Genomic DNA, 24,600 nt, shown 5'->3' with positions numbered 1-24,600 from the left:
AACAAAGTGACAAATGAGAAGACGGCGACTGACCATCCCGAGCAGGCTGACCGGCCCCAGCTGAGACACCAGAACCTGTGTGCGCAGACAAAGGCGTCCGTCCTGTCGGTGGCCGGCGAGTGCCACCTGAGCGTGCTGGCAGCGGACATCTTAGCGGAGACGCATGACACACGGACGGCTCTGGCATCGGCTTTTTTACGACAGCGAGGGAAGGACGAAAGGCAAAGTTACTCACTGTCGTCTTGCCGGGCGGCTGGTTGCAGACGATGCCGCGGACTCAGCGCAGTCCCCCTCCCCTCCCCATGGCAGCTCGCGCAAATTGGATTAGCCGTTAGAATCACGCACCTCTGCAGCCCACCGCACACCTGCTGCCCACCAACCCCCCCGACACCGGGAACTGCTGGTGGCGCCGGCCGCCACAGGACTACAGGACTCCTGAGTGTTTATAAGGCAGCTCTTGGATGAATGCGCAGCTGGCCACGGAAGGTCGTGGAGCTTACTGGTCCAAAACGCTCCAAAATGCAACACTGGGTTGAGGTTGTGGTTTCAATCAGTAAAAAAAAAAAAAAAAGCTAACTTCTTGCCAGGAATGCAGAGACCTGCAATGATCCTCCAAACAAGCTCATGCCACAGTCACATAGACCTACTGGCATAGCTGAAGGGCACTGCTGCCATCTGGTAATACAGACTTTGCGTCTAGAAAAGGGAGGGCTGGAATTGTAATATTATAGCAACTATGGGGTTGGGCCTGAGAGGGGCACACTATCAGAATGGGTAAGGATACCTGGACTAGCACCATGAACAACGTGAGTGGGGATGAAAACCTGGCACTGTGAGTAAGCACTTTAGTCAATGTCTCCCTGCTGCTGGCCTATTTTCCTGCAAGTGTGGCCACCAGAGAGCTATGGATATGCTGGTCATGGGTCAGCTCAGAAACCAGGAGATAGTGTGGCAGTTAGGTGCAGTGTGGCAGAGCTGGCCCACATGGGTGTGTTGGAGTGAGGGGACAAAGGGTGGTGTGGCAAAAGTGACAATGAAGAAGCCAATGGTCCGTTTTAGGGCCTCACTACTGGTGTGGTATATGATGGCTGAATCCATTCCTCTAGCTCTCATCCCCAGGTTGTTACAGTGGTGTTAGAAGTGGGATAGAACCAACTAACAATTCTGAGATAGCTTCAGCTTGATTCAGGCTTGGTAGACCAGGTCTCCTTGCGTACATTGAGTGTCCTGGCAGATGGAGTTTGTATTACCCTCAAGAGCAAAAAGTTCTGGCAGCGTAGTGACTTGAGAGGTGTCCAATCTTCCCAATCTGGAGTAAGCTGTAAGTGTGGCTGAGTGGATCACCAGCATTCACGGTAAACCAGTCCTCTGTCTCAGGATCATTAGTGGGTTCTATCTCTCTACTGACACCACTATAATAACCCAAGTGGGGTGCAAGAAATGGAGGAATGGATTGAGACACCTTACGCCAGACCACTGGTGTTGCCCTAAAAATAACTTTTGGCTTCTCCAGCGTCACCACCGCCACACCCCGAGGTCTTTTGCAGCGCCTTACGCTCCCAGCTGTCTCATCCCTTCAGAACGCACCCCCATGCCAGCCAGCCATGCCTCACTCCGCTCAGCCGGCATCAGAGGCAACCTGCCTGCCACACTGTCTCCTGGTTCATGAGTCCAGGGTCCATGTCTGAGGCTCAAGAGTGGCCACATTCACAGGCCAATAGGCCTCAGCATCACTTACTTTGAGTACCAAGCCTGCGCCCCAACTCATGCTGTTCACGTATTTGGCGACTCCTGGATAGGAAAATAAAGCAATTAAGCAGAAGAGTAGTAATTGATTAATCATTTAGCACACAAATGGGGAAGATTAAAACTCTTAAACCAAATAGAAATTCAAAGGATAGTCTTAACATTTCTTATATTGATCATTCAAAAAAAGGGTGAAATGTCCACAATCGAATAATAATTACTTTAGAAAGAATGAAGTCAATCAAAACCAGAGAAAGCTCCAAAAAACAAAATCCACAACAAAATGGCTAAAAACAAAATGAAATAAATACTAAAGCGAGATACTGTTAATTAACCTCCAAGGGTTAAGTTCAGCATGCTTCATGTTGAATTGATTTCTTCACAATCATCCCGGCTTATATTAATGTACCACATAAAATTCAGTTTGAAAGTGAAGCATTTTTTTTATACATTTGAACAAACACCAAGTCTGCTGTTGTGTTTTAAAATGGAGGTGAAGTGATGAATCAGCCCCCAATCTCGGAGTTATCTTTGACTCTAGCATGTCATTTAGAGTGCACATTACAAAGTCGTCCAAATCAAATCATGTTTCTTCCATATTACAAATGTTGGGAAATTAAGGCATTTTCTAATTAAGTGGGATACTGAAAAATTAATTCATGCATTTATTTCTAGTAGGATTGACTACTGCAATGCGGTGTTCACTGGATGTTCAAACTGTTCTTTATACAGCTTCCAGTTAATCCAAAATGCGGCTGCGAGAATTATTACAAGAACAAGAAAATACGAATACATAACTCCGGTTCTTACACTGGCTCCCGGTTAAGTTTAGGGCAGATTTCAAAATCCTCCTTTTAACATATAAAACCTTAAATGGCCGAGGTTCAGCTTACTTGCCTGAACTTATCATGACTTACAAACCAGAGCGCACATTAAGATCTCAAGATGATTATGATTCCAAGGATTAATAAAATAACAGTGGGAGGTCAAGCTTTTAGTTACAGGACCCCTAAACTGTGGAATGGTCTGCCGGCTACTATAAGAGATGCCCCTTTAGTCTCAGCTTTTAAATCCCGGGTGAAGACTCACTACTTCAGTTTAGTATACCTTGACTAGAGCTGCTGATTAACTGTACAGACTGCATCTCTGTTGTTAGTCATTAGCACTAAAACATAAGTAACATGATACTTAGAATTTGTTACTAACCCTCACCTATTCTGTTTCTCTTTTCGGTACTCAAATGTGGCACTTGGTGCCACGGCCCACCTGCCAAGTTGTTCTGCCTGCCTAAGGTAAAGTAATCCCTGATGGAGGATCACAGGAATCATCGGGTAGAGGGGTCCTTTCATCAGAGTGGCTGGCCCAGCACTGACTCAGCTTGGAATGGCCAATAATGGGAGGCAGCTTGATGGCTGAGGTCTCCAGGACTCTAAACAAATCCAAATCATATTCTGTGATATGATCTACTGTTAAATTCTGCTCTGTACTTGCAATATTTTTATTTTACTATTATACTGTATTGAGGATTACTTGTGTTCTGTTCTGTGTATTGAATTGTATTGACCCCTTTTTTCTGACATCCACTGCACACCCAGCCTACCTGGAAAGGGGTCTCTCTTTGAACTGCTTTTCCCAAGGTTTCTTCCACTTTTTTCCCTACAAGGGTTTTTTTGGGAGTTTTTCCTTGTCTTCTTAGAGAGTCAAGGCTGGGGGGCTGTCAAAAGTGTGGGCCTGTTAAAGCCCATTGAGGAAATAGTTGTGTGATTTTGGGCTATAGAAAAATAAACTGTATTGTATTGTATTGGTGTGGGTCTAATCGTGAAACCAAAAAAAAAATTAAAACTTACTGCATACATCCATCTGGAAGCAGCAAAGGTTTCAAATTAAGAAAACGTGCCTTCCACAATTACCAAGGCGTGATTGTGACAACAAAGCCAAATTGGATGTAATAATTTAATCACAGATTTTATTGGAGTAAGGAACACATTTTCATTTTGCTTGTCTCCTTGCAGCGAGCGGCGTGACATTTTCCACAGATGATCCTTCAATTCACTGGATTTCTGGAGCTCCAGGATGCATATTATCCTCCTTGTGTAGCACAGGTCTGGCATTTAATATAGTAATAATGTTTTTAATATATATATATAAAAATGATTTGGATAGGTGGCACGGTGGTAGCGCTGCTGCCTCACAGTTAGGAGATCTGGATTCACTTTCCGGGTCCTCCCTGCATGGAGTTTGCATGTTCTCCCCGTGTCTGTGTGGGTTTCCTCCCACTGTTCAAAGACATGCAGGTTAGGTGCATTGGCGATTCTAAATGTAGTAAGTAAAAATGTGAGATCTGAATACATAATGGGAGGTCTGAACGTACACCTCATAAGAAGGATTTAGGAGTCGCAGTGGACTCATCACTATCAACTGCCAATCAGTGTTCATTAGTACACTGAATTATTCTAAAAAAACATCAAGTCGAGTTCTGAAGGTCCCTAAAGTCCTACTGTCTACCACACTACTTAGCCACTTATTCCAAGTGTCTATGGTTCTCCGTGTGACGAAAAACTTCCTAATGTTTGTGTGAAATGTCCCCTTCATAAGTTTCCAACTGTGTCCCTGTGTTCTTGATGAACTCATTTTAAAGTGACCGTCTCAATCCACTGGACTGTAATTCCCATCATCATTTTAAACACTTCTTCAGTCACGGCACATGTCAATCATGTTCATCATTAAGAAGGCTAACAGAATGGCAGGTTATATAGCAGTTTTGGTCTCCAGGCTACAAAAAAGACAAAGCAGTGCTGGAAAAAGTCCAGAGAAGAGCAACTAGGCTGAGTCCAGGGCTACAGGGGATGAATTATGAGAAAAGATTGAAAGAGGTCAGCCGTTTCAGTTTAAGCAAAAGAAGATTTAGAGGAGACATGATTGAAGTGTTTAAAATTATAAAATGAAGGGAATTAGTATGGCTGATCGAGACTCTTAATTTAAAATGAGTTCTTTAAAAACATGGGGACACAGTTGGAAACTTGTTAAGGGTAAATTTCAAACAAACATTAGGAAGTTTTTCTTTACACAAAGAATGATAGAAACTTGGAATAAGCTACCAAGTAGTGTGATAGACAGCAGGACTTTAGGGAGGACAGGACTGGCAAACTTTACTGGGCTGAATGGCCTGTTCTTGTCTTGATTATTGTAATGCTCTATTGTTTAATGAATCATACAATAAGTTTTATTACAAATAACATATAAACAAATACAACAGAAAAAAATGACTTGTCAAGGCATCTGTTAGTATACGAATACAAGTGAACTTCTCTATGGGCATAAAAAGAGCTCGTGGAATCAAATTGCAACAAAATTCAGCAATAACTCATGGAAAGTCAATATAACAACATTGTGAAGAGACTAAAGAAAAACGCGACAAGCCCCATTCGCTCTACAAAACAATACCTTGAACAGTAAAAATATACTGTATACGGAGGTACAAAAAAAATCATTTAAAATCCATATAAAAATAAAACCATTTAAATTATTTAAACATACCAAAAAAAGTGAAAATTTGAGGCACATGGATTTTACTTCCTTACTGCTCTACAAATGAACAACACCAAGTCAGCCCCTGATCTCTATGGCTCCAGACCTTTTCTAGGCCATTTTATACAAGTGGGTGAGTTAAAGAGACAACACTCTCCTGGTTCACAAGCCGTGTGCTGCTCTTCGGCTGTCCATCCGTATTTACCCATCCTGCACTCGTGTCCCTGTAGTTCTGTTGCTTCATCATTTATATTCTGCCATGCCTTGTAACAAATGATGGATCTTTACAGAAGTGTGTCGAGTGTCTGATAGGCCGTGAAGGTCTCCCATGATTTACAACGTGCACCAGTGCTGAAGGCACATCTTTATTCAAATCATTTTCTTATCTAATGTCATATGTACTCAAATCATATATATTTTTTAATAGACAATACTGACAGATGTAACAACACATGATGCGCACATGCACCATATTTTCACCTAATACACTCTGTGCCATTATTATACATAGCATACGAAGTGAGACTCACACCAAGTGGCAGCGTAACAATAAATCTGAACTGAACTCAACACACACTGCATTGCATTGCATTTTTTATAAAAGCCCTCAAGGCCTCCTGCACATCAGCACTAAGATCACAGTGCCACTCAGTGCTCAGCATCACACACTTCTGTGGCATTTCTTGGGCACGCACAATCAAAAAACACTGAAAACAAAATGCCAAAGGCAACAAAGCTAAGCCAGGATGAAACTGACTGAAGGGCTGCAAACCAATTATTGGACTTAACAATGCATGCTGAGTGGCTCCTGCTGATGATGTGGAAATAAAAGAACTAAGGACAATGTCCTTGAGTAAGTAAATGTAACTAGTGCGTTTCACTGTTTTCCCTGGTAGAATTTTATTCAATCCCATAATATGAGGTTGTTTTTCATTCCCATATTAAATCAACTTATAATTATTTTAATTAAAAAATAATATGCAGTTCAAGACTGTGAGTGATCATGTGAAATACTTCAGTGATTGTTGTCTAGAAGTCTACAGCACAGAGATGGCAATTTACAGCTGGGCATCAGCATTCAATAATGTCAACTGGTACTTGGGGACGCTTGGGGACAACTTTCTGAAGAGAAGCTGTGCCTGAGGGGCCAAAACGTTGACATGAAGGAAGACAATCAGGCTGGTGAAGCCAACAGGCAGCCAGTCTCCCTTTGAAATGGCTGAATCTCACAAAAATGTCTTGCCTTTTTCTCTTTCCTAGCACAGTTTAATCACAAGAGGCGGATCAGGACTCGAAAACACTCCTGGCCTGAAACAAGAAAAAAAGGGACGTAACCGGTAAGTTTTAATGGTTTAATGATGTTTGGACCCATCAACTTTAAAATGCAACAGTAGGCTCAGTTTTCTTTCTTTTTAATTTTCTTGCCTAATACTCATTCTGGTGTGTGTTCAGAACAAATTATGAGTGTATATTTATTTATTTACTAACTTACTTATCTATCTATGTATTTATTTATTTTAAAGAGCTTCTGTAAAAAGCCAAGTTTCCCCCAGGCACAGAAAAGTTCTATCTATCTATCTATCTATCTATCTATCTATCTATCTATCTATCTATCTATCTATCTATCTATCTATCTATCTATCTATCTATTATATAGCACCTTTCATATCTATCTATCTATCTATCTATTATATAGTGCCTTTCATATCTATCTATCTATCTATCTATTTTATAGTGCCTTTCATATCTATCTATTATATAGTGCCTTTCATATCTATCTATCTATCTATCTATCTATCTATCTATCTATCTATCTATCTATCTATCTATCTATCTATTATATAGTGCCTTTCATATCTATCTATCTATCTATCTATCTATCTATCTATCTATCTATCTATCTATCTATCTATCTATCTATCTATCTATCTATTTTATAGTGCCCTTCATATCTATCTATCTATCTATCTATCTATCTATCTATCTATCTATCTATCTATCTATCTATCTATCTATCTATCTATCTATCTATCTATCTATCTATTATATAGTGCCTTTCATATCTATCTATCTATCTATCTATCTATCTATCTATCTATCTATCTATCTATCTATCTATCTATCTATCTATCTATCTATCTATCTATTTTATAGTGCCTTTCATATCTATCTATTATATAGTGCCTTTCATATCTATCTATCTATCTATCTATCTATCTATCTATCTATCTATCTATCTATCTATCTATCTATCTATCTATCTATCTATCTATCTATCTATCTATCTATTTTTAAAGTTGATAAAAAATGCTTCACATTAAAACACAATTTCATGTGGCAAATTATTTTATACCACGATTGAAAAGAAAAACTCCCTACCTGAAAACACCGGACTTATCCTTAATCCTTGACAATATGCAAACCTCGGCCACACGGGTCCAAAGACTGAGGACAAGAAGTGAGTGCCCAGAGAATGCGACTGGGGCCAAGTAGACCCTCATATTAGGCAGCCTCATGAAATCAACTAAATAAAGGCACACCTATATAATGAAAATGACCCCTAAATAAATAAAAGAAACGCAAACCAAAAGCAAACAGGACACCCACTAACACACAGGTGGTTGACAATTGTAAAATAATTAACCAAAATAAAGAAATTGAAAGATAATAATTCAACTCACATAAAGCAATAAACACAAAAGCAAACAGATAAAAACAGGTAACAAAAACCAAGGAAAAGGTACAGCAGTGGCCAGGACAGGTGTGGTTGCTGGCACGACATGCAGCGCCATCAGAAAGTTCAGACCCTTTCACTTATTTCAGGTTTGCCACGTTGCAGCCTTGTGCTCAAATTGTTTCAGTTAATTTTTCCCCTCACCAAACAACACTCAGTACCCTAGAATGACAAAGTGAAAACAGGATTTTAAAATTTCTCGCAAATTAATCAGAATTAAAAAGCTGAAATCATCCATTGGCACCAGTGCTGTGACCCTCTGGCGTGACACTTGACGTCAGGCTGATCCCATTCATTCTTTTAACCATTGCTGAGATGTTTCTACACCTGATTTGGAGTCCACTTGTGGTCAGTTCAATGGATGGATCATCTATAGAAGTCCCCACAGCTGACAATCAGTATCGGAGCAAAAATCAAACCATAAAGAGTGTGAACTCTAGGGGGGCGCCAGTGAGCCCAGACCACCAGACATAGTTCCAAGTTAGAACTAAGTTTTATTTTACTGCACAAGAATTCTGTAACAGGCTTTAAGGTCAGTCCACACTGTATAAACCAGTAACTCAAACTCCTTCCACCTTCACACCGAGTGTCGTTCTCTTCTGCCCAACTCTGACTCAGCTAAGTGAGGCCAGATGGCTTCTTTTATGTTGGTGCTTCTCATTACATGGCATGGCGGAAGCACTTCCAGGTCATGTGGAAACTCCTTGTCCCAGCAGCGCCCTCTGGCAGCACCCTGTGTCCCCAGCAGGGTTGCCCTTCCGAACTACACGTCCCATGGAATGCTGTGGGAGTCCACACTGGGACCATACCAGACTAGCACTGCTACCTTCCTCCTTGTGGGATAAATTGTCCCTGAGAATCATTTTCCCCCAGTCCATCCATTATATGACCACCCCGACTAGGATAGGAACCTAGCACCATCCTGGCCGGTCTGCACCTCCACTTATGTAGTCCATTCATTATGGCCTCCTAGGCTGGTTAAGGTATGGTTCCTCATATTAGATAAGATTCCTGTTTATCCATATGGCATCTACAAGCCGAAGGAATTGCCTCCAAAGATTAGAGACAGGATTGTGTTAGGACCAAGATGTCAAGAAGGCTACAAAAATATTTCTGCAGCATTGAAGGTTTCCAAAAGCACTGTGGCCTCAACGATTCTTAAATAGAAGAAGTTTGGAACAACCACGACTCTTCCTAGAGCTGACTGCCCAGCGAAATGGAGCAATTGGGAGAGAAGGGCCATAGTGAGAGGGGTGACCAAGAACTCGATGGACACTTTGGCTAAGCTTTACAAAACCTGTGTGAAGATGGGGGAATCTTCTAGAAGGCCAACTACCTCTGCAGCACAACACTAATCTGGACTTCACGGCACACTGGTCAGATGACACTTGAAAGCCCGCTTGACGTTTGCAAAAAGGCATTTAAGGGACTCTCAGAGCATGTGAAACAAGATTCTCTGGTCTGATGAAACTAAGACTGAACTAAGGGCTGGCACTGTGGCATAGGGGTTAAGGCTTTGGACTTCAAACTCTGAGAGTGTGGGGTTCAAATCCTGCTACATGCCTACACATACCAGCACTTCCAACTGGCTTGAGAACTCACTTGAGAATTCCCAAGGACACAAGTCCCAAACACTTCCCACAATGTTAGAGGGGGAAATCCCATCAAAAAAAAAACCCTATTAGTAACACATAGGGCCATGTAGGATCTTTATAAAATAAAAAGATTTATTCCGTGGGCGGCACAGTGGCGCAGTGGGTAGCGCTGCTGCCTCGCAGTTGGGAGATCTGGGGACCTGGGTTCGCTTCCCGGTTCCTCCCTGCATGGAGTTTGCATGTTCTCCCCGTGTCTGCGTGAGTTTCCTCCCGGCGCTCCGGTTTCCTCCCACAGTCCAAAGACATGCAGGTTAGGTGGATTGGCGATTCTAAATTGGCCCTAGTGTGTGCTTGGTGTGTGGGTGTGTTTGTGTGTGTCCTGTGGTGGGTTGGCACCCTGCCTGGGATTGGTTCCTGCCTTGTGCCCTGTGTTGGCTGGGATTGGCTCCAGCAGACCCCCGTGACCCTGTGTTCGGATTCAGCGGGTTGGAAAATGGATGGATGGATAGATATTCCACACAAAAATGTTGTGTTACATAAAAAGCTCAGTGAAGCACAAATGCCAAAAATGAAAAGCCTGTGAAAGGCAGACAAGTCCAAATCACAAATCCAAAAACAGAGCACAGGTTCAAAAATCCAGAAAATCACAATAGCACATGAAGCCACCACTCCTGAGAGCATTGGACAATAAACCACTAGGAACTGTGGGTCCACCTCACCTTTTCAGGGTTGAGGGCAGTCCCTGGCAATGATGGGCAGGTGGTTCCCATACAAAATAAGGCCAATAACAAAGGCATTGCCACATAGACAAAATCATGTCATGTCATTTTCTAACCAGACCAGGGTCAAGGGGGCTGAGCGAAGAAAGTAAGGCAGGAGAAAACCCTGGACAGGGTGCCAGTCCTTCGTGGGGCAAACACACACACATGCACACACACATCCATACACCAAACACACACTACGGCTAATTTAGTGTTGCCAATTCACCTAACTTGCATTTCCTTGGCCAGTAGGAGTAAACAGGAGCAAACCCTCACAGACACAGGGAGAACATACAAGTGCCACACAGGGAGGAAGTGAACGTGAACCCTGGTCTCCTTATTCTGAGCCACCGTGCCAGCCTAGACAAAATCAATCTATATACAGTATATAAAATTCTTTTCGCGTTTCAAACGGAAATTACGTATGACCACGTGATATGGAAATTACGTATGAAACGGAAATTACGTATGACCACAGAACATATTATAATACAGGAACTAATCACTTCATTTGTGGACGCCATTTTTATATCGTCTTTACGAATTGCTATTATTTGTGTGAGAGTTATTTTACTGATATTGAAAAGAAGTAAACACAAACACGCCGATCTATCCCATAGAAGTGCACCCCATGTCGTCCTCTCCTAGCTCTCCTCTCTGGACTACGGCGCTGACCCGTCCGCCGCTAGGCGTGTTCTGACAGAGAAGTTTTATTTATTCGTCCACGTGACTGTCACAGAAGCTGCCACATTGTAACTTTTTTTTAGTTGGCAGTACTTGATAGTAGAAGAGATGAGGAAAACAGCTTTGCGTCTTTCTACTTTTTAACTGCGGCGAGCTGTAAACAATGTGCGTGAGAACAAAGTGGACGCTGGGAGGCGCGGAATGTCGGGCTGCGTCGCCGGGTCGAGAGCTTCGCAGTTTCGGGCAGCGTCCTCTCTTCTCGCACTGTTTGTGACACTTCAAGTGCCCTGGGAGAGTGGAATTCTTTGCGAATGAGTGTAATCAGCGCCATCGAAGCAGGACTCTGTTTGCAAATTGCCCTGCACGACTACTTACTTAAGGTGAGTTCGGGTCACTAAAACCCCACAACATTCAAATTTCCTTTTGTGGTGAATTATTTTAAGAAGAAAATCACAGGCACGTAGTGAAAGGTTGTCAGGCAGAAATTTAGAGGATCACATTGAAAATGTAATTTCTATACCACAGCAGTCGTGTAGCGCCTTTCACAAGGGATCTACTACCGAGAGATAATCCAAATACATTTTATCTACTGTTAGTACTACTTACCTGTTGTGTTATAGTGCCTTTAAAATGTAGTTTACCCCAAACAGCTCCAGTAGTGCTCAATATATCGTTACTTCTTAAATGTTAATGTTTTACTGTTTAATAACTTATAGACTACATTTTATTTTTTTCCCTTGCACTCAGTGAGCAAAGCCACTGGCTAATCAACTAGTTCCAAATAAAAAAAATACAAACACGTCAAAAATGAACAAAGAAGATATAGGGCAATGATTTGAAGCCCAGCTAGGATTGGAACCCTGACTGAAATACAAGCTCACTGTTGTGAAAGATGCCAAACCTCAAAAACAAAAATTAGAGCTGCTCTCCCACAAGGGTCATGTACTAAACTCAGCCTGGCTCCAAACCCAAGGTGCAGGCTCATGGCCTGCGTTGGCCCAATAAGAGGGGTAAATGCCAGAAAGGGAGAGAGGAAAACCAAATAAACCTTGACGTAAGTAATGCTGTATCAACAAAAAGACATTTAAGGCAACAACAAGGTGGTTGTTTTTGAGTCGTTGTATAGTAACAATATTATAGAATGCCCAGGGGGGTGACTAGCCAGTGGTCTAGGTCATCAGAACTGTGACTGTTTCTAACATTTTCTGTTATAAATGAATTTTTTTTTCCTTACAGGACCTGAGTGGGCAAAGTGGTTCCAACCCTCCAAGAAGACCATCACCTTTGTAAAAGCCGGAGCGCTGCCAAATCCCACCAAGAGATCATCATCTGCAGGCACCCTGGCATCAGTAAGTGACTGGCAGTTATTGGTGGACCTCAGCCTCATTATAGCTACTACCCTGCGACCAGACATAGTCCTGGTGTCTGAGTTTACCAAGCAAGTTGTTCTTCTGGAACTAACAACCCAGTGGGAAGATTGTTTGGATGAAGCCTTCAAAAGGAAGCTCTCCAAGTATGCAGAACTGGTCAGTACATGTCAGCAGTCAAGGATGGAGAGGTAGGTGACTCCCAGTGGAGGTGGGGTGCAGGGGATTTGCGGCCTGGTCTTTGGTCAGAGCCATTAGCAGTTTGGGCATCAAAGGACAGAGGATGAGGAGAGCCATCCACAGTACCATCAAAGTGGCAGAGGCAGCCTCAAGATGGCAATGGCTCAGGAGAGGAGAAGCATGACGTCAGAGTAGCTAGCCATCTGGACACATCCTGGAGTCTGATCAAACCAGGTGGGATCACCTGGAGGAGAGTGTATAATGTTGAAAGGCCTGAAACACTCAACGATCCCACAAACATCACTGATAAAATGTCCAGACTTACAGAAGAGTTGAGTGGTGTTTTTGTTTTCCTCTTTTCAACTAATGGATGTTGTGAAGGACAGCCGGCGTCCATACCCGGCCAGGACACCCTTAAGAAGGAAGGAAAAGGGGTAGGCAGCTTAGACAGGGCTTAGTCTCCCCCAGGACGCTAGATGGCAGAGAGTCCAGGCTCAGATTCCCATGTGGGTGCCTGCAGGGCATGCCAGGTATTGCACTCCCTGAGGACAGCTCTGTTGGGTCCCATGGGGGCCGCCAGGGTGGGCTGCAGGATTGGGGAGTCCCTGTGTCACTCGGTTTCTGCCTCACCTGGGGCAGCTAAAACAAAAGGGACTGCCTACCTCGTATCATGGAGCCAGAATCGGGAGGAAGATGGCTGAGACTTGGCGAGGAGGAGTGGAGGAGGAGAAGGCAGTGACCAAGAGAGAGAGACAGAGAGACGAAGATAAAGCATTGCTGTGTGCTGTTTATTGTGCTTTTGAACGGGACTGAGCAGGTGGGAAATGAAAAGGAAAGAGTTTCCCACTGAAATAAAAAACGTGTGTGTTGCTGGACTTGTGCCTTAGTGTCAGTCTGTATTGGGGTTGGGGAGCTGGTTCGCCCCCTGGTGGCCACAGCGTATACTGTTTCCATAATTTTATGTTAATCTGATTTAAATTTACTACCGTGGGTTTGTTGTAATTTCCGTGTCCATGCTTGTAAATGATGTATGATTTAATTATTTCTGTCATCGCATTAAAGCGACAGACTTGTCACAGCGCTCCGAGCATGTACTTAGGGATAGAGAAAATAAATTGAATTGAATTGAATTAAGAGTGCTTTGATTATTTCCACAGAATTTGGCTAGCTCCCTGAGCCACGTTTCTTTGCTGTTGTGCTCAAGAGACGCGATGTGACTTGAAATTCAATCGTGAACGCCCTGCTACAGAAATGAAAAAGGGCAGTGGAGCTGTTGTGCTTCATCTAAGGTAGAGAGGAGTGGGACGGCTCAGCCTCAAAACGTCTATAACTGACATAGGAGGTCGGATATTTCAGGTGGACATGTAAGATTATGTAGGAAGGAGCTAATGGCTCAAACAGCAACAAGTATTTTTTCCCATTAGCTTTTGAAGAGAAGATAGCAAGTTGGCTCAACAAGACAGACAAAAGATGGAGTTGCTCAGGTGAAGCGAGACAGCGGGGTGCACACTTCTCTCTTAATGAGGAATAAGCCTGGCCAGCCGCCTCGGCTCTTATTACTGGAGTGCTTTGGTATCAGCGGGGAGCTGAATAGAAGGCCCTGGCACTTTGTGTCATATGATTATCTGTACTTCTTTCTTATTATTCATTATTAGGTACATGAGGCGAACCAATTAGCACTCCAACGCAGCCGACAAGTACTCGCGATTGAGCTGGAGACACATGTGCGTCAAGAAGATTCAGTTCTGGGGACACTGCCTTGCTTAACCATTTTGATTGTGTCTTTCCAGGTTTACGGGAATCATTCACGGTGGCATGTGGCAAAAGTTTGCTTAAAATGTCCGCTACTCTGAAGAGTTAAGTGAACAGAAGATAAACTGATCACCAAAAGGCATAAAGTTAAAGACAACTTATTTCTTTTCAGCATTTAATGAAAGATTAGTGTATTGTTTTGTACAGTTCTTCTTCTTCTTTCGGCTGCTCCCGTTACGGGTTACCACAGTGGATCATCTTGTTCCATATCTTTCTGTTCTCTTCATCTTGTTCAGTAAGGGCTCGTTTATATTTCACGCTCAGAACTCATACACACACGCATCATGGCTGCCACGCATTCCCAGCGTTCATTTGACGCGTCCTCTGAGCAGGTCCTCAGGAATTAATGCGACGTGTTCACGACTTGCAATACCAGCAAACAGTCGGGGGGCGCAGTGTGATAAAAGTCGGAACATGACGTCAGAGTCTCTGTTTACTATCTACATGTGACAGAAAGCCGCTATGTTTCGATGTTTGATGAATGGTTCGATGTGGTGAAGAAAAATGCCGACATACAGATGCATTCGTGGTGCTTTTATATTCAAGCGTCGCATATTCCTGATCGTAATGACACAATACATTTTAAAAGTCTCACATACTATCTTTTGTGCCGTATTTTTTTCTGGGGCTTCCCCCTGACCTGACAGCAGCGGGAAACAGCAATAGATCGCCACACTGAACACATTAAATGTATGATATTCCAACTCTCTGCACATTTAGAATCCTTAGATTAACAATTGAAATCACTTTCAAGATGAAATGCATTAAAGTATGTATGTTACATTTTATGGGTGGCACAGTGGGTAGCACTGCTGCCTCACAGTTAGGAGACCCGGGCTCACTTCCCGGGTCCTCCCTGCATGGAGTCTGTATGTTCTCTCCGTGTCTACATGGGTTTCCGGGTACTCCGGTTTCCTCCCACAGTCCAAAAACATGCAGGTTAGGTGCATTGGCGATTCTAAATTGTCCCTAGTGTGTGCTTGGTGTGTGTGTGTGCCCTGCGGTGGGCTGGCGCCATGCCCGGGGTTTGTTTCCTGCCTTGCGCCCTGTGGGATTGGCTCCAGCAAACTCCTGTGACCCTGTAGTTAGGATATAGCTGGATGGATGGATGGATGGATGTTACATTTTACAGATAAATCGTTAATTTCATTTAAATAATGAACACTGTTAATAATTACACAAAGGGGTGACATGGTGGCGGAGCAGTAGCACTGCTGTTTCACAGGGAGTCACGTCGCTGATTTTCCCTGCCTGGAGTTTACTTGTTTTCCCTCTGGGTTTCCACAGTGTGCTCCGCTTTCCTTCCAAAGATATGCTGATTTGGTGACACTAAAATGATGCCAGTGTATGTGAGTGCTTGTATTCGCCTTGCGATGAGCTAATGCCCATCCAGGGATTGTTTCTGCCTCGTGCCCAATGCTTGCTGGAATGGACAAATCCCTGCATTGATGGATTTAATCCTTAAACATCCTTTTCAGAGATATTGCGGTAAGGTGTCATCGGAATTTAATGGGTGTTTCAGGCAATTCACAACCCAGCGAAGCCGAACCTGTTCTCACAGTGATGATATCTCACACTGCCACCTGGTGGATTCCTCCAGATTTACTAAAGTACATGCGCAAGTATAAACAGTACAATGCTTGCGTAGCAGGAGCGTCCACTGCAGCATGCATCACGTGAAGTATAAACCCGGCCTTACACCCGTCACCTGCATGTTCTCTCTAACCACATCCATAAACCTCCTCTTAGGCCTTCCTCTTTTCCTCTTCCCTGGCAGCTCTATCTTTAGCATCCTTCTCCCAATATACCCAGCATCTCTCCTCTGAACATGTCCAAACCAACGCAATCTCACCTCTCTGACTTTGTCTCCCAACCGTCCAACTTGAGCTGATCCTTTGATGTACTCATTTCTAATCCTATCCATCCTCGTCACACCCAATGCAAATCTTAGCATCTTTAACTCTGCCACCTCCAGCTCCAGTGCCACCATTGTACAGTGAAAAAGGAAAGGAGCGTCATGCAAATGTTTGGGCATCCCCAAGATATTTGAGGTCTCAAATAAGTGTTCCCAAGGTGGTCTCAGACCTTAATTAACACGTTAGTGCTGTAGCTTATTCACAGTCTCAATAGGAAACCCCAGGTGATGCAAATTGCAAAGCTGTATACATTCTCTGACTCCTCCAACATTGTCCAAACAATCAACAGCCATGGATTCCTCTAGGCAGCTGCCTAGCACTCAGAAAAATAAAATAATTGTGCGCGAAGATAGCAAAGAGTTTTCAGATAGCTCCTCTGTTCACAATGTTAAAAGAAATGGCAGTTAACAGGAACAGTGGAGGTCAAATTGAGGTCTGGAAGACCAAGAAAACTTTGAGAGAACTGCTTGTTGGCTTCCTGGAAAAGCAAATAAAAACCCCATTTGACTTCAAAAGACCTTCAGGAAGATTTAGCAGACTCTGGAGTGGTGGTGTACTTAACACTGCCTCCTGAACAAACATGACTTTCCTGGCAGAGTCAGCAGAAGAAAACCTTTCCTGTGTCCTAGCCACAAAATTCAAGTTTGCAAATGAACATCTAAACAAGTCCTGTGGACAGATGAAGGCAAAATACAACTTTTTGGGTCACAATCTGCAAAGGTATGTTTGGAGAGGGGGGAAAAAAAGGATACCAGTGTCATGGATGGCCAGGGCCTTTGCCCAGTCAGGATGCCTCTTTCTTGGAAGGACCGGGTTGAGCAAGTGTGCACAGAGCAGTATCTCCCCTATAATGCTAGATGGCAGCCCCCCTGGGTGGCAGCCGTGCCTCGGTCTCCCTCAGGGCTTCATGGGAGATGGAGTTGGATACAGACCTGTTGGGATCTGAGGGTGTCGCCAGGGGGTGCTGCAGCTGTTTCTGAGCCTGCCACATCCGAAGTGCTGCCAGAAGTGGGGCAACAAACACCTAAAGCACTTCTGGGTGCCTTATATAAGGGGCCAATGGACAGCACTCAGTGAGCCAGAGTTGGGAGGAGGGAGACAAAGCTTGAAAGGAGGAATGAAGGAGAAAAGAGAAGGAGAAGAAGAAAGTATTGTGTATTGTGTTGTTGTGCTTAGTGGGCCTGTGTGTGCCCACAGGTAAAGAAAGAAAATAAAAGCATCAGTGTGCCTCCTGCATCTGTTTGTGTCGGGTTGGGTGGCTGGCACGCCCCTAGAGCTTGTCACACCGGATTCCAGGAAAAGAACAGGTCTCCCAACTATTAAGCATGGGAGTGGATTGATCATGCTTTGGGCTTGTGTTGCTACCAGTGACACAGGGAACATGTCATTGGTGGAGGAAAGAATGGATTCAAATCTTCTTCTTCTTTCGGCTGCTCTCGTTAGGGGTTGCCACAGTGGATCATCGTCTCCCATATCTTTCTGTCCTCTGCATCTTGTTCTGTTACACCCATCACTTGCATGTCCTCTCTAACCACATCCATAAACTTCCTCTTAGGCCTTCCTCTTTTCCTCTTCCCTGGCAGCTCTATCCTTAACATCCTTCTCCCAATATACCCAGCATCTCTCCTCTGCACATGTCCAAACCAACGCAATCTCGCCTCTCTGACTTTGTCTCCCAACCGTCCAACTTGAGCTGACCCTCTAATGTCCTCATTTCTAATCCTGTCCATCCTCGTCACACCCAATGCAAATCTTAGCATCTTTAACTCTGCTATCTCCAGCTCTGTCTCCTGCTTTCTGGTCAGTGCCACCGTCTCTAACTCATATAACATAGCTGGTCTCACTACCGTAAAGAATGGATTCAAATAAACACCAGCAAATCAGGAAGCAAATATCACACCATCTTTAAAAACATTGAAGTTAAAAATCGGGAATGGTCTCCCCTCAACTTTCTTGTATACTCAGATATGGGAATGGATATTTGAAAGACAATGATTATATTTTTATATTATGTACATTAAAAAATCATCGACAACAAATCAAATCCAACAATTATTACAAAAGTAAAGTTGAATAAATCGGACTCTGTAGCTACATGAATAAAAGGTAAAGTACCAATAACTCAAAAGTTGATAGAAATCTATGTTTTATACGTAATACTTGCATGCAAAATTTGGTTGACCTAAGTGAAAGCGTACTCAAGTTATCGTGTTTACACACACACACATAGACAGACATAATTCAAAAATGGTATTTTTGGACTCGGGAGGTCTAAAACGATTCATCAAAATCTCAAAATTGAATTTTTGGACGATTACAATACTTTCCCTATATGAGAAAGTAAAAAGAGGTTCTTACAACAAGATAATTGTCTGAAACACACCTCAAAATCTACAGGAGACGCAAGCTGATGGTTTTGCCATGGCCCACTGACAATCTGTGGATAGATCTCAAAACACCAGTGCATGCAAGCCGACTCAAGAATCTTGCAGAATTAGAAACCTTTTTCAAGGGCGAATGAGCAAAAATACCCCAAGTAAGAGTTGAAAGACTGTTTGCTGCCTACAAAAAGCATTTACAAGCTTTTTACTCTTACTAAGTACTGACCACGTCAGGTGCCCCAACTTTTGCTTCAGGCGATTTTTTCATCTTTTTGGTATATTATACTTGTAAATAATTCGAAAATTTTTAAATTTTGCTTAAAATATTAAACAAGTCATCCTTAACTTTATGCCTTTTGGTGATCAGTTCATCTTTTGCTCACTTAACTATTCAGAGCAAAAGACATTTTAAGCAAGGGTGCCCAAACTTTTGCATGCCACTGTAGATATTAAGCAATTTTATACAAGGTGAGACAGCATATTGACCTTAGATCTGCTTAATCTAACTAAGGGCTGCAAGGGGGTGAACCAGAGCATATCATGACATCATCAAAGCAGACGCCCAGACTGCACTCCAAGAGCAAAAACTTCACACTCGCATTATGTGACATCAGACCGGTGGTGTTAACTTCTAATATCATGAAATCCTTTGAGAAGTTAGTTAAGAGACCAACATGGAACAACACACAGGCCTATCTGGACCCTTACCAGTTTCCATACAGAACAAAAGTGGGTGGACGATGCCTGGCAACACTTCTGAATTGACTGTATGATCATTTGGAAGGACCAACAAACCACACAAGATTGCCGTTTATAGATTTCTCGTCTGCTTTGAATAGAATCATTTTCATTGTGTGAAGAGACAGGTTTGTGGGGTTGTGTGGCTCAGGCTCCGTGCGGTGTGGGTGCATGGGAAAGCAGCCTGGGTTTTAATGGGGGAATTGACTGGCTGTGCATTCATGTGCATGTGTGCGGTTCAGTCAATCTCCTCATTAGTGCTCCGGGTTTCATGATTGCAACACCTCGGCACATAAAATGGAGCGTGGGCAGGGAAACAAGGAGGTAAGAAAGAAAGAAAGAAAAAGGAGAGGTCAGTGAGGGTACAAGAATGACAAGCTAGTGAAAGCAGAGAGTGAGAGAGATAGGAGCCAGCGCAGTAGTGAGTAGGCATTCAGCGGGGAAAGTGAGCTCCATTGAGGAGTGTGTGGCCGGCCCTCGAAAGGGCTTTAAGAAGCAGGAGTGACCCGGTGCTCGAAGAGGGCGGCAGCAGTTGTTAAAGGAATGAAGCTCGGTGTGGTGCCTGCTGGGAGCTCAGGGTGACATCAGAGACCTGAGCCTGTGAATTAAAAGTTTGGCTGAGCCTGCCAGAAGGACATTCCCTCTGGCTGCAGGATCCCAACTGATGTAAGCAGAGGAGACGTCAATCTTCAGAGCGAAGCGCTGTGGCTCATTTGTTTTTAGAAGAATTCTGCTTTTGGGACTTTTAACCTTGTTTTATTTTAAAGGATTATTTATTGTTTATTGGATGTTTAACCTGAATTGATTTTATGAATTTTTATTGAGGATTTGTTGCACTGCATTTTGGATTATCGTTTGCGCTTAAGAAAAACACAAAGCATTTGCTGACTGTGTGTGTGTGTCCTCCTTTGCCTGGCTCATCCTCAGTCTATGATTATGATCAAGCTGCCAGGGTCCATGATGTCAGCCCAGACCATCAAAGATTGACAAACGGATCAATCAGTTCTGTTTGGATCCTAATTTGATGGGATGCATTATGGACTTTTTAACTAATAGAACACAAAAGGTGAGTGTTACCAGTTGTTTAACTGAGAGCACATCCATGGGATCACCTCAAGGCTGATATCTGTCTTCTCTTTCGTTTATTTTATACACAAACTTGTTGTGTTGCCTGGGAAGTTTTCATAAGACTATGGGCCTCAGTTATATTGCTGTTGGTTAATTGGATGTATGTGACGGTCCAGGTTGGCTCCGACACTCCCTGGTTGCTTCTGGGAGCCTCTCAAACCTGTAACCATAGATAGTCATAGGGCTGAGATGAGCCAGGCCCATTTGGCCCGTCGATCACTTCAGCTCTGTCCTTCATTAGTATGAATCACGCTCGCAGCGCAGAGCAGAGCATGTCTGTTAGAATAATATTAATAAATATTGAAATATACAAAATGTATCAGGAAAGAAAAAAAAGCAATGATCAGCAAAGTTTCTTTTTTCTGTAACATCACCACATTTCAATCAAATCAGTCAAAGCGTTTTTTCGATTTTGGGGTATTTAGTTTTTCTATTGTAGGGGGAGTTTTATTTCTAAATATTACTACATTAAAATATCCTCTCTTCAAATCTTTTACGATTTGTCCCCTAAATAGTGATGAATCATAATGTCCTGTCTTAGCAGATACCTACTGGCCTAGATTTTGCCAAATTTCAGCTTTTTAATTAAGTGGGAAATTGCATTTTCATTTCGCATATTTTCCGCGTGTGGTCTTCGGGACAAAAAACAACCCGAAGAATTCCTAGCAGTTTTACTCTATTTGTGAACTTGGAGCAGTGACAGCTAACTCTTAAGAATTACCCAGTGCGGAGGACATGGATCCACCAGTGCTTGCTGCCCCACTGGCTTTCATAAAAAGACCCTGGCGATGCCATATCTAAGCCATATCACTGGCATATGAGTCCCATTAATCTTTGTCTTGAGAAAATACCTCTAGATAGACAACATTTTCAGTGAAAACTTCAAGCCTTTCCCTCCATTGCTGAGGTGTTTCACTTGCATGTTGTTGAGCCACGTGTTTGCTTCGTTTCAACGTTGTGTCTCTTCATCTATGTCATTAGCATGACATCATTGTTGTGTGGTGGCATTTGCTGCACGCATGTCTTTTGTAGTGAGGTGCATATCAAGTGCAGAAAAAATGTAAAAGTGCATGCATGCTTCATCTAGTGGCTATGGTTGAACGTGAGCAGAGCGGACTGTGCCATACACACACACACATGCACACACACACACACACTGGTCTTTTGTTTATATATGCCTAATGGCTGCTGGGGTTCACACAAGGAAAGAAATTTCCTGAAGTCCGCAGACATAGTGGATACACAGTCATAGTGAGTCTTCTTCAAGATAAAGACGTCAGCCATGGACTGTATGTTGGCAAGTTTGTCCAATGGTGTCATTGTTCTTTTTTTTACATTTACATATCTTTAAGACCAAGGATTTGGCTGTAGATTGTACATGTCCCTACTCTTTCAACAATTAAAGCAGAGCGAGTGGACATGTTGGAGAATTACAAAGAACAGTTATTAAGGTTAACTTCTGATCTCATCCTAAAAAAAAAAATTGCAAGGGGCCGAAATGACTATTCTTTCTTAGGAAATCCAACTGCTTTGAAGTGGACAAAACCTGCTTTACAAGTCTTTATTGAGTCTAATCTTACATTTGCTTTTATATATTGATTTTGAAAACTCAGCATTAAGAATATAAACCATCTTAACAACACTGTAAATATTAGCACTAAAACGATCGGTTTGCAGCAGCCCCTTTCACCAAGCTGTGTCCAGGTTAGAAAGAAGACCGACTCCATTCTGTCAGACAGCAGCCATCCTCTTTTTCTCTAATTTATTAGTTGTTGCCATCAGGATGCAGATTTGGTTTCCAAGGGTAAGGAGCAACAGATGTAAGAACGCGTTTATTCCCATTTTGATTTCTGTTACTTGTAGGGATAAGGAGGAGGAGGTTGGGAGCATGCACTAATAACACATGACAAACCACCTGAATTGGTACCCAAGTTCAATGGGTGACACCTCGGCACCACACTGGAACAGTGTGAGGTTTTTTACGGTGACTGGAGTGCCAATCCTGCCACCAACCCCCATAATTTCCCTGTAAATTGGAGGACCTGCTTGCAGGGCTGGATGCAGATTAACGTCACACCCAGGATGAAGCAATTGCAGGTCAAAGGCCTTGCTCAAGGATGCTGCAGATAAATGAACCATTATTGTCGAAAGCAGTTTATACATCTGTGGCATGGCACCTGCCTGAATGATATAGTTGGTGGCATTCATAGCACGCAACCAAAGCGAATGAGCCATTACAATGCAGGCATTTTTTTCCCACCTCTCCTCTTGCTACACATTTTCTTGGGTAGGTGAATGTAGTTGTCCTTTACATTTGCCACTTTTTCATACCTTTGCTGACTTCCAAACCAGAAAACGAATGGAAAGGTGTTTCAGAAAACATGTAGTTACCAACCTGGCTGATCAGAGTCGTGGGGGTCTGCTTGGGGTTCAAGTGAATGTGATGTGTAGTCCCATTTTTGAGGAGCTGTGCCTCAGGCAATGGTGCAGTTATGGAGTAGGCTCGAGGCAGAAGTATAAATCAGCCTTGGCAGTTATACTGCGACAGATGTTGACTGGTGACTAATGTTTATCACACTGAAATGGGTAAATGGCTAGTATTAAGGAAATGAACACGGATTACCTTTTATTGCTTCCCGATAAAATTGTTTGCACAGCATTATTACTTGATGTCTCAATATAAAATGTTGGTGAGTTTTGTTTGTGTTATAGGATTCAATGTTCCAGTGTTCAAAGCTCCCCATCCCAGTGTCTCCCACTGAATGATTTAATACATTCTTTGTACCTGGTGATGTATAAAGTCTCTTTTCATTACTGCACAGTGGCACACAGTGGTTAACACTCTTGACTCATGGATATAAATCTGAAGCCCTTCTGTTGCTCATATGAACTTTGCAGATTCTACCCGTGACTCTGAAGGATTTTTTTTCCCTTGTGGTAGTCTGGCCTCTCTCTCATATCCTTCATCAAAATGATGTGCTGGCCAGGTTAACTGGTGATTTGGAATGTGCCCTGTGTGGTGGGTGTGTGAGCGAGTAGGCCTTGCAATGCACTGGCACCCTGCCCAAAGCTGATCCCAACATTCAGCCCTCTGCTGTAAGGAAAATCTCTGCTCCTATGACACTCAATTCAATCAACACTAGAATTACAAAAGCCTACGAAGAAACTGGTTATCCTGGCCCACCTTACATCCGTTTGCACCTCTCCATTCAGCATCTTTTATGTTGTAATAGTGCCAATAAGCACAAGCAGCCTGCTGCAGGAAGGGCAAAAAATTCTTCCAGCTCAAGTCTTGTTTATCTCGGTGTGAGGTGCTTGGAGTTGTACAGGGTAAATAATATATTGTTATTTGGAACCCATGCATTTCAGGTGTGTTTTGAGTCTACACAGATCTATGCAAGTGTAGGATGCACAAGAAATGTCGAAATCATAACTAAAAGACAAACTTTTGTCATGTTTTATTACTAGCGACAAAATTTTGACATGAAGCGTATAATGTGTGAAGATTGAAGTCCAAATATCAAATAAGCAATTAAGGGTACAAGTATAACAAAACAAGTGTGCTTTTATTCAAGAATATAACCCTTCGGGTTAGAGTACATCATTGTCACAACTGCTTTGGTAGTACAGCGGTAAGAACTGCTGACTCATAATCAAGAGGTCGCAGGTTCAAGCTTTGCCGTGATACAAGATAAACGTTTTGAGTAGTGAGCTGCTCTTATTGTTACTATTATACAATAAAAACATACACTTGATTTATTTGAGTCTGGTGGTGTAACAGCTGGTGTAAATGTATGGTACTTGTAAAGGTTACCATTTTTTTTTATTATTCAGTTTAATTCTCTCAGTCACGTTTACGTTTCCCCCGATCTGACACTGCTGTTTTCAAATAAAGATGTGCTATAACAGAGGTGAATTCAGATGAGGATGAGGGCTCTACATCGAAGAAAAAGAACAGAAGACCCCCCACAAGAAATGTCCACTCACATAAGAACAACGCAGCTTCACCAGGCGTAAAGGCGAAAGATGG

The 24,600-nt window shown here is 42.9% G+C and overlaps 1 protein-coding gene across 31 annotated transcripts in view; it reads right to left on the bottom strand.

Annotated features, from left to right (window-relative positions):
• The window catches only part of LOC114656272 (rap1 GTPase-activating protein 1-like), a 330,761-nt gene that overhangs the window by 124,106 nt on the left and 182,055 nt on the right, over nt 1-24,600 (bottom strand). For 15 of the 31 annotated variants that reach the window (XM_051931104.1, XM_051931097.1, XM_051931093.1 and 12 more), the window contains exon 1: nt 34-183. The exons of 5 other annotated variants lie outside the window; for them this stretch is intronic. In XM_051931104.1, the coding sequence (XP_051787064.1) occupies nt 34-149 (116 nt within the window). In that variant the 5' untranslated portion in view covers nt 150-183. Of the gene's footprint in view, nt 1-33; nt 189-235; nt 295-24,600 lie in introns of those variants that run through there. 11 more of the 31 variants (XM_051931110.1, XM_051931114.1, XM_051931117.1 and 8 more) reach the window with 7 other exon arrangements.

The sequence above is a fragment of the Erpetoichthys calabaricus genome, chromosome 8, assembly GCF_900747795.2.
Source record: "Erpetoichthys calabaricus chromosome 8, fErpCal1.3, whole genome shotgun sequence".
Lineage (NCBI taxonomy): Eukaryota > Metazoa > Chordata > Cladistia > Polypteriformes > Polypteridae > Erpetoichthys > Erpetoichthys calabaricus.
This window is presented reverse-complemented; position numbering and strand designations above follow the sequence as displayed.